We start from the raw sequence: 11,224 nt of genomic DNA on the forward strand, positions 1-11,224 counted from the left end.
TTTTAAAAATATTCTTGAAATCATATAAGTTATCACAGCCTACAAGAAGATATGCAATACTCTCGTTCAAGTATTAAAGGGGTGATGAAGACTCATGATCTTCTTTCTCTCAGTTTTTTTCTCTTCCTTTCCTTCTTAACTTAATTTCTATCTAAATGAAGGATGGATTTTTCTCTCCCTTCCATAACTTATTTTCTTTCCTTAATAAGTATCTTTTGTTCTTTCCCTTCGATCCCTTTCCTCTCCTTCCCCCTCCTTTTCCTCTTAAAATTCTATTCAAACAAAGTATTAATGACAATCTATAAGGGGAGGGAAGACAAAAATTTAAATTAGGGAAGCCAAATGACCGATATATTAGCAAAATAATTATGTCAAATAACTGACACACTAACAAAATAATTATATGAAAACAAGTTATAATTGGAATGTTTTTAAATGAGAAAATTCAAAGTCAATTGAATTGTAACAAAATATAAGAGGGATCGTTAACCTTTACAAAGAATCGAACCACAAACATTATGTTTAATTTTGTTACTTTGACGGTTTGACCTCATATTTTTGTTTGATTTTGTGATATTTAATTATTTCTTATAAAAATTACATATTATTTAGGGGGTTGAGTTAAAAAAAACAATAGACACGCTTGGATTGGGGGGCTAAGCCTCAGTGTGGCTTCACCAGTAAGTATGAAGATTGCACGGGAAAGGAGGAAGATAGTAAGGGAAGGGAAGAGGAAGGGTAGGATGATCACCCTGCATGGGAGAGAGTTTCTAATTGAATTTTATGTAAAAATTAGTTTTATTAAATTTCGATTTATTAACAATCTCTTAATTCTCTTTTAAAAACCTAACTTGTGTAAAATTGTTTACTAGAAATAAAATGATCCCGAAGTTTTATCCATTTTTATAATTTTCTAAGTTCAACCTAAAAATGGAGGAAAGGTCAAAATTAAATACAACAAAATCAATTTTTTATAATAGTTATGATATGTACTAGAGCATTCAACTACATGTCTTAAATTATTCAATCAATTCTATATAAAGTTTATTGAAATTTGATCACAAGTCTTATTTAACATTTACAAGTGATATAGAAATAAAAACCATACGAACGTATCAAACTTAAAGACACTTGTAAGCATCCCTTTGTTACAAGGAGACAACTTTATCAACCAAATTCTTATTTTGCTCAATTTCAACTATTTATTGTTTCTAACAAGGAACAAGCTTTTAGAAAAGAGCTATGGGCATAAGCAAAAGCAAGATCGAAGAGGTTTTGTATTTGTGCCAACTTTACTAGAAACTAAATTTTTAAAAATAAAATCGGTTTGCTAAACAATAAGATGGTATAAGGACACAATCTTATTCTTTAGCAATTCTAATGATATAAAGTTTCTAGCTAGATGACTTAAACTTCTTTGATCTTAATTACTTTTTCTTCAAGCTCTATTCTTTGATGCTTGATTCCCGCACGGACAATGAAATTGTTGAAAATCAAGCAAATTATGATATAAATGAAATCCGTATTCTTTAAAAAGGTTTAAATTCAAATAAAAAAAGATGTACATGAAAAAAACAAAGTATCATAACACTTGAAGATAATTCCCTTTACACATTCAGTCTTTTCCTTACTGTGATGCCCTTCTCATTTTCTTTTTTTCTTGTTAGGCTCTTTCAACTTGTCGTCAAAGCATGAAAAGTTGGCGCATCCAACTGATTTCTTGCCCAAATCAATGGGTGCAACCTCATCAGTTTCGCTTGATTCTTCATTCGACTTTCTGATCCAACAAAAACATATGGTTTTTACTCGAATAAAGAAATTATAATTTTTCTTATCTTAATGCTATAATTTCTTTCAAGACATATATAAACCTCAACACATTCGATAACACATTATTTAGATTGAGGGAATTAGAGGAAAAGAAAGAGGAGAGACTTAGAGGGATATACTTTTCTTTGTTAGGATACCAACTTTGGAGCTGAGGGATTTAAAGGAATGAATTTGAAGAGATGAATTCCCTTGATTTTGTTAGTGACCAAATCAGTCTCTTCAAATGTTGAAATATTTGGAAGCAAAATGCTATTTCTCTTTTATACCCTTCCTTTCTTTTGTTTCCTCTCCTCTCCTCTCCTCTTTAAATTGCTATCCAAACGAGTATAAGTTTTATAATATTGGAGACAACAATTTCACAAAGATATAACTTCTTTGAGCGGGATATATTGGGTATGATGATGATACACTATTGTACGACGATTTTACAATTGAAAACAAAAGAGTAGGTATAGAATACTAACCTTGGCTCCTTATTTTGATTCTTCAAGAATACATTAATATTTTCGATCTCTTTCTTAGAATGGGTGCAAGGTTCAACTGTAAGCCACCATAATTTGGGTGTTTTGATTTCAATGGATGAGAAAATTTTCATATTGGGACTATCTTGAATTCTTAACTTTTCCAAAGAAGGTAATTCAAAGGTTTGATTTCTTTGATAATTTTTATGTGAGAGAAAATTTTTGACATTGTGGCACTCGGCAAGGGTAAGTTCTTCAAGTGCTGGAAAAATTTGAATGTTATCATTATGAGTGAAGTCTTTATAATCTTCTTTATCAGCCTTTATCACCGTCTTCAATAATGAACAAGACCTAATTTCCAGCTTTTTCAGTTTAACAAGTGCAGCAGCTATGGCGAGTGAGCAAACATGCTGGAGTTTTTGACACTCCTTAATGTGTACTTCCTTCAAATGCTTCAAGCTAGGTTTGAATCTTCGTGTCCATGAGGAAGTTTCAAAACTAGAATTACTCCAAATTTGCGTAATTTGGCTGCATTTAACCAGTTCCAACGTCTCTAACAAGGGACATATTACCTGCAATGGTGAAAAACTGATCAAAATGTGTAAATAAGCAAATGTTTTTACAAAAAGATGTTACATAAAACACGAAAAGTTGGATTATGGGGGGTGTTTGGCAAAAGATTTGGCTTTTTTAGTTTGCTTGTTTGATTAGTCGGAAGTGCTAGTTGTTTTTTTAGTTTTAAGCGAGTGCAACTGTTTAGGGAGATGTTTGGTAAGATTAGGTATTATTGTTAGGTGGTTATAGAAGAAAAAATGGACCAACAAACCCAAATTCAACCAAAGTAGCTTTTTCAGTATGGTTTAAAAGTCTGTTTTTCAACTGGTTAAGTTATTTACTAAATACTCTTTTGTGCCTTTTGACCAACCAATAAACCAAAAGCTAAATTAAAAAATCAATTCAAAAGCCAGCTATCAAACACCCCCTAGAAGTGTTACTAGTTAGTTACAAATGAGGAGTAAATACCTTTCCATCGAACAAAGAAGCAAAGGCTTCATTGCCAGTGATGTCAGGGGATGATATACAACCCAGTTTTTCCAATTTCTTAAGTACCAACTTCTTTAATAAAGGAATGGAGTTATATTCATCTCTGGTATCCTTTATATGCTCTATAAAAAGGAAGTTCAATTTGTTACACTTGATCACTTCTATTTCAGTCAAGTTGGGTGCCTTGAGAGGTTTAGCTGCGAAACCCTTCATCCCATCACACTCGTACATTTTTAGAACTTCCAAATTTGTGTATTCAGCCACATCAATTGTTATTTCAGGAGTGTCGAGTTTAGTCTCATTCTGCTGTACAAAAAATGCTGTATTCTTCATCCCCTCTAAGCTCAATAAATCAGTTTTGGCTAGCAGATTTTGCAAACACTCGTATTTATTAGCTTTCAGCCCACTCTCTAAGTATCCAAACCTCATAATCCGAGAGAATCCTTTTGCTGATATTGATTCTACTTCTTGATCCTCCTTACCCACAAATATATAAAAATGTTGAAGTTTTTTGACGAACTTATCATTTTTAGGCAACTGATGAAGGTGTGGCACTTTGATCTCTAGTACATTCAACTGATCCAGCTCATTCAATTCATCGAGGCTTGCATTTTTGTCCTTCCGATTCAATAAAAACGTGAAATCCTTCCAATCCTTGTTTCTTTCTTGTGTGAGATCAGCCCAATCACTTCCCTCAATACCATAACTGTATAATCCTTCCAATTTATCCAGTGTTTTCAGCACATTAGCTGGGATTCCGTTGGAGGCAATCTTACACTCGTACAAATCAAGCACAAGAAGTTCGCTCAACCTCCTTATTTCATATGCTGGAAACTTGTTCATCTTCGATTTTCGAAAACTAAGAACAACAAGGTTAACTAAGTCTCCAATCAAGCTAATATCTTCTCCCAGTTCACAATTTTCCAAATGCAACAACCTAAGATGATCTTTCAAACTTTTCAATGACATTGGTAACTGCTTCTTGAATTTCATTTTCTTAAGTTTTAAAACCTTCAACTTTGTCATTCCATAAAAGAAATCATCTTCAAATTGATCTCGAGGGTAACTTCCATCTAGAATCAACACTTCAAGATTGATGAACTCTTTTCCACTAATACGCCCATGATTACGACCAGACCACAACGAGATAGCATTGTACATCGACTTGCTAATTTTTTCCAAATCAAACCATCGAGGAATATCATCTAACAATTGTATCTTCCCACCTGAAAACAATAATAATTCTAATCATTTATACTTTCTTTGATTAAATGCATCGTCAAAAGCCAAGCAAAATTCTAAAATTGTGATTAAAAAAGGGATGTACCGAGTGATGTACCTTTTAGTTGGTCACGAGCTTGACGGGAGATTGTAACATGGCCCAAGCCTCCCATAAAGCCTTTTTCTTCCTCTTCAAGCAAAGATGATGAAATCATATCTTGAATCCAAGTATCAGCTTTGGACATGGCTTCACTAAGGCTATCGACAACTTTAATCAAGTCTAATCCGATGGCATATCTCATCCATTCTTGGATTGGTATGCTTGTTTCTGGTTGAAACACACATCCAAGCGAGAAAAACTTTTGTTTTTCTTCCTCATGAGTTTTAGAACGCTCGTAATTTATATTCAAAATCTTTGTTTTCCTCTCTTCTTGGCCCAATTCATCGCTTAATTCATCAGCCAACTTTTTCCATTTTTCGATCTCTAAATTAGCAAGATAATTAGCTAACGCTGCAACTACATTTGGGACGCCTCCACAATGGTTCAAAATCAGTTTTCTTGCGAGAGATATATACGCGTAAGATGTAATCTGATCAACCATTCTGTTCTTGCTCTTTTGATCATAAACAACATTCCAGAAAAAAGCTATAGATTCATCATCAGTCATGACCTTCATTTCTAACGTGTTTTCTTTTGGTATGTCCATTAATTTGCACACATTTTCTGACCTGGTTATTATCAAATGCTTGCAGTATTCATTGTTTCTGCCAGTTCCCAAATTGTTCAAATCTACTTTGGCCCAAAGATCGTCCAATATTATCAGTATATTTTCCTTTTTCGTTCGTATATGGTTTTCCAAAACTACCGCATTTAGCTCATTCTTGTCCTCGTCATTCAACTTCACTCCTATTCCCTCGGCGATCTTATTCTGAATGTCTTTCAAATTTGGAGAATCTCCCATCAACACCATCACTATTTTTTGGAATGCTTCTTTCACTTGGTTTTCTCGCGTAATTTCTTTTACCAATGTCGTTTTACCTACACCTTTGGAACCACAAAGTCCAACATGATGACGTACTTGCCCATCTAGCACCTTCACAATCAGATTTTTCTTCAGTTTTTCTCTTGTATCCCATTTTTTGCTCCGCAAAAGCTCCAGTTTTTCTTTAACTCGATCACCTAATATTTTATCAGTAATCGGTGGAGGAGGTGGAGTACGCAACTTTTCAATTTTTTCAAGCTTTTCACTCGCCTGTTTACCGAATGTAAAACGCTCATCCAAACTACCATGGCAGCACCCGTAACAACACTGATCATCATTATTATTCTTGATCTCAGCCGCCTTCTCTAAAAGTACTTTAAGTTCTTTGTTATCCAACATTTCATTAACCTTATCAAGCCAATCCTGAGCTGTTTTTTTTATTGCTTCTTCTTTTTCGATTTCCATATTCTGCACCTGTACTTCGAAATCTGCTTTAATGTTTTTCAGTTCATCTACTGCTTTTTCTAGTTTGATACCAATCTTCTGGTACTCTCTTATGTAACCAATGCCTTTAATTGTGTAATTCATTAATGCAGCCATGATTGGATTCAACACCTTATCGATTGCAATATTAGCAACACTCTCTGCCATCCAAGCTCCTTAACCAATCAATATAACACAACACTTTTAGTCCTTTTTAGCGTCTAATTGTCATTTGTTAAGCTAAATAACATTAATTGAATTATGGTCAATATGTTATTACTGCATCAAAGAGAAAGTGAGTAAGTTTTAAAAAAATGGTAATAAATAAAAAGAGAGAATAGATTAGATTTTATGGATGAAATTAAAAAGGAGATAAAATGTATGAATGAGATTAAAAGAAAATGGTGGGTTATTGTCCAAAAATAGAAATGATGCAAATTAAATAGGACAGATCAAAATGAAAAATGATGCACATTCAATGGGACGAAGGGAGTATGTCCGATTGGGCATTTGCACAAATATTAAGACAAAAGGGACCATGATAAAAAAAGGAAAAATTGTTGAGAATAATCTTTACTTTTACATTTTTCTGTGAATAACTCATACTTTTGATTATTCATGATCCGAACTTTTCACCTTATTTACTCACAACACCCCCATCGAAAATGTGAGTGGCTACAGCAGGTGATAGAGTCATTTCTAACCTGTTCTCTTCCTTCTTATTGCTGCCATCTTCTTCCTCCCTCTTACTCCATTTCTCCATTGTTAAACCCAAATTTAGGAGAAAGAAAATTCAGTTCATCCCTTTACATTCGAAAAATAATACATTTGGGGATTACAATCGAAAATTAAACAGAAATTTGTACATTTAAAATAGCAGAAATTCGCTCATTTAACCAAAAATTTGCAAATAATAACCGAAACATCCATGAGAATAGCAGCTTACCATTTTTATGAAGAACAACAATAAAAAAAACAACCAGATTCAACCTTCCTTCTTTGAATTTAGGGGTGAAATGATGAATCCTAGAATTGGGGAAATGCAAATCGGGGGTTTTAGGATGAATCCTAAAATTTTGGAGGTGAAATGAATTGGGTTGTAATTCAAATTGGAATGGAATTGAATGTTGAAAAGGGTTATTTTGGTGAAGACATTAAACTCAGCTTTTCGACCTGCTGTAGTCGGTCACAATTTTGGTGGGGGTGCTGTGAGCAACTAAGGTGAAAAGTTTTGATTTTTCATGAATAATCAAAAGTAATAGTTTTCCTTAAAAAAAAGTGTTTATGTCTATAAGTTAAGAGGGGATCACAATAATAGTTTTCTACATGTACACATTAAAAAAGAGACTACCATAAAAAAGTGTATACACTTCACATGTACGAGTTAAGAAGGAACCACAACAAAAAGATGTTTATATGTGTTGAAAATCATTATTTAAAATAAAAATAAGACAATTAGAGTGAACTGTCCTATAAAGGTAATGAGACACAGGGGCGGTTCTGGGGTCGTGCGAGGTGTCAACAGCACAGGGCCTTGAACCTAACGGGCTTCATATTAAAAAATTATATCAAAATAACATAGTAGTGTAGTAGAGTAGTTGGTAAGAGTTTTACTTGATATACCATAGTCATATGTTCAAAACCTATTGATTATATTTTTCTCTCCTTTTTTATCTCTTTCTAAAAGAACTCTACCTTCTAAATATTTTTTTCTTACCTCATTTAATGTTCACACATTTATCAAGTATCAATTATCACTAACTTAATTTATAAAATTAATCAACAATTTTTTTTAGTTTTTCAACCCTTTAAACTTTTACTCTTTCTATTATTGATCATCGATCTATAACTAACTTTTTCCTTCCATTTTAACATTAAAAAAAGTTTAAATTTTGACAACTTAATTTAAATTTTAAAATATCTTTTTTTTTTATTTAATTATGAAGGGCTCCAATTTGAAAATTTTATGAAAAATAAACAAGGCCTCTGAATTGTTTGCTCCGTCTCTGATGAGACATTTGTTTTCATTTCCACTTAATTTAAAGCAATGAGTATTTTTAAATATGATTTATTTGAATTTTTATGTACTAAATATGTAATTATCAAACTGCAAGGCAATTTTCTGAATTACTCCTTATAGGATTAAAATTAGTGGGTGGTTTTCAGGTATTTTTTTCTATGGTTCGAAATTTACCGAATCAAATCACTTATACAATTGTTCAAATTTCATATTTCATATTAAAAATAACAAATTAAGTAACATCAATTACAATAAGAAAAAAAAATTAACAAAAATCAAATACTAACTCTTAAATTAGCCAAGATCATTCACAAAAATCATAATCTATGTACTATATGTATCAAACTTTTGGTTTATTATTAATTATTAATTCAAATCTACTATTTATTACTTCATATATCAATCTATCCTTTTGAATTTTGATAATTAAAATGTTTAATAGGAAAATAAAAGTCAAATTACACAAATGGAGGTAAATATATTTCCCCAATATTTTTATTTCCCCAAACATATTTACCTTCACTATAAGCATGCCCTTAATATTTTTGGACCCTATGGATTCGTGTCGGATCTGGGTCCATAACCTTAGGGTCTCCGGGTATGGGTACACATGTTTGAGATCCTGATCCGACCCATGGACTCATTTACGTCCTTTTTTAAAATTATATATTAGTTATCATGTGTTATATACTTGTTTGATTTGGAATTTCGTTATACTTTTGAACATTAAGTGATTTTAAATTTTATCGGTTCATGTAATTTGAAACGTGGTCGTTGTATCTATACTTTTAAAATTAAAAGACTTGATAAATATTTTGGTATAAGAACTTGTTTGTTGAAAAGCTTTATATATTTATTCGCTCAATTAGTATAAAGTATTACAAGATCCTTGTTAGTCGAAAATGTTTAAAAATTTTATACGAATGGTCGAAAATTGTATAATATATAATTTTGTAAAAAGCTCAAGAAAAAAAATTATTTTGGACCTAGATCTAAAACTTAGACCCGCCAGACCCTAAAGGTCTGGGTCCGGATCCGGGTCCAAAATTTTCAGACATTATGAATCTGGATCTAGGTTTGGGGTCCAATAAAAAATTAGACTTTGATTTAGGGTCTAGCTAGACTAGAACCAGATCGGACACGTATCCTCCCTACTTATAAGTAAGCAATACTTTCAAATATTGTGCTAATGTCGACCACTATGGAATATTCCCTTGAGTTGACATTTAAAATTGATAAATTTGAGAAAATCATTTAGAAGGACAATGTATAATTAAGCATTTCATGAATCTAAGAAAAATCTATATTCTCCTAAACTTTTTTGATGGATTTCAAATTAACATTTTAACCCTAAGAGGTTTATTAACAATAATTTAAAGGCTTTTTATGTACTTTTTAGGTAATATTTTACTATTATTATTATTAATACTTAATTTAATGATAAGATTTTTAAAAAAAAATTTCAATGTGAAGTTGGAAGTTTGAAAAGAAAATTATAATTTGATGTTCACTAATAATGGAATATGGTGAACCAAGGGAATTATATTATCCTTTCATCAACCCATTTACGTGTAATGTGTGTAAAAAAAGGCCACCACAAACATCAATATTTACACGGCAATATTTTTTTATAATAATAAAAGGAACATGTGGTCCTCGAAACGCAAAATGTTGCATGAGACGATTTTACCGTGAGAAGCGTTTTATACATGGGTTAAAAAGAGTTCATTTAATACATATATTATGATAATATGAGGTATTTATTTGAGGTTGTCTTATCGAAAAACGATCTCTTACAAGAGTATCTCATTAAAAAAAAAAAGCAAGGGGTTAAAACTAGGATTATAACGATTTATTATTTGATTCAAGTTAAGGTAAAAGAATCCTTACAAGCAAAAGGGAATCAGAGAGCGAAATAGTCTTTTATTTAGGTGGTGAAAATCAAACCCTTACTATAAAAGTGAAAGAAATAACATTTTACGACTAGACTAATATAAGCTTATATTAATTAGTTAGATTGTCATTTGGCACAAAGGCACAATTTTGTAAGATAAATCTGACAAAACTAATTAAAGCAATTATACAAGTATACGACCATGCAAGTAAAACAATAAAGTAAGCCTCAAAATATTAGTATAAGCTTATATTAATTAGTTAGCAAAAAGAAAAAAATAAAAAAAGATGAGATAATATTTAAATGATGATCTAGGTGAGAAGCAAACCTCTCTCTATATATATATATATATCCTCTTCAAATTAATGTGTAGGGATTGAAATCTCTTTGAAGTTTATTTATATTTGTATTTGTTTAAAACCTTTATTTGAAAATAAATAATGAAATAAGGATTTTGTAGGTGGAATGAATGCTAAGGCATAAATTTTTATTAATATATATAGTGTTTCTAACATTAGGAATATTATATTACTTTGGATATAGTTTTATTACAAAGTTAAAATATGTAAGAAATGAATATTCAAAAGGTTAATTCACACATAAAATATTGTACTTTAATTTGATCACAAGAAAATACAAAGAATCTGCCCATTATATGCTCTATTTATTTGGTTGGCAATGTGCTACTATTTTAACTTGTTCAACTACTACAATATACAAATTAAACAAGCAATAGGTTTTTTTTTGTAAAAAAACAATATTTTCAAAATACTTTTAATAAAACTGAATTATAAATATAAATATAAAAGTGCACCAACCATTAACGTAGAGCTAATTCTTTTTAGAGAAATTCTATGTGATAGTATTGTGGTTTGGCGAAACGCGAGTGGTGGCATTTTTTAAAGTTTTTTCCACTTGGTAGCTACAAGATTTTAATGTTACAAGATCAGTAACAAAATCCGTTAAAAAAAAAAAATCTATTTTCCGTTAACTTATCTCTCAAACCCTAATTTTTTTTGAGAATTTTGTTCTCTGTAATTCTAAGACTGAAGTTTTGGTTTTGATCTCTTAAGGTCTTAGGTTTTCTTTTTTCGATTTCTTGTTCGTCTTTGGGGTTCTATCCCAAACATCTGTTGGGTTCCTCCTTCACCCTTAATAATTTGGTTCTACTCTCTGAATTCATTGTTGTTTAACTCGATTCCAGAGAGTAAAGTGGATGAGTTGAATATGGGGTTGAACTTTAAACTACCCTTGCATTCTTTTGGTTTAATTCGAAGCTAGCTTAGTG

General features: G+C 31.4%; 1 protein-coding gene across 2 annotated transcripts; it reads right to left on the bottom strand.

Annotated features, from left to right (window-relative positions):
- Positions 1-1,088: 1,088 nt before the first annotated feature.
- LOC130813736 (probable disease resistance protein At4g27220) lies at positions 1,089-10,393 on the bottom strand. Of its 2 annotated transcripts, none has more exons than XM_057679593.1 (5): positions 10,265-10,393; positions 4,675-6,301; positions 3,315-4,561; positions 2,295-2,863; positions 1,089-1,777 (listed from the first exon to the last, which is right to left on the bottom strand). In XM_057679593.1, exons 2-5 carry the CDS (start codon positions 6,188-6,190, stop codon positions 1,645-1,647), a joined length of 3,465 nt encoding a protein of 1,154 aa, XP_057535576.1. In that variant the 5' UTR covers positions 6,191-6,301; positions 10,265-10,393; the 3' UTR covers positions 1,089-1,644. The 2 variants fall into 2 exon arrangements, with proteins under 2 accessions (XP_057535576.1, XP_057535577.1); XM_057679594.1 differs by having other exon boundaries at positions 4,675-6,198; positions 10,265-10,383.
- Between the last annotated feature and the right edge of the window lie 831 nt (positions 10,394-11,224).

This window comes from Amaranthus tricolor, chromosome 5 (assembly GCF_026212465.1).
Source record: "Amaranthus tricolor cultivar Red isolate AtriRed21 chromosome 5, ASM2621246v1, whole genome shotgun sequence".
Taxonomy (NCBI): Eukaryota; Viridiplantae; Streptophyta; class Magnoliopsida; order Caryophyllales; family Amaranthaceae; genus Amaranthus; species Amaranthus tricolor.

What these genes read in the sequence shown, in the direction of transcription:
- LOC130813736 (XM_057679593.1), bottom strand. Translation starts at nt 6,190, where the DNA reads ATGGCAGAGAGTGTTGCTAATATTGCAATCGATAAGGTGTTGAATCCA. An exon ending in AGCTCGTGACCAACTAAAAG is followed by an intron (nt 4,562 to 4,674) that starts GTACATCACTCG and finishes TATTGTTTTCAG; the next exon opens with GTGGGAAGATACAATTGTTA. An exon ending in AATCAAAATAAGGAGCCAAG is followed by an intron (nt 1,778 to 2,294) that starts GTTAGTATTCTA and finishes TTGTTGGATCAG; the next exon opens with AAAGTCGAATGAAGAATCAA.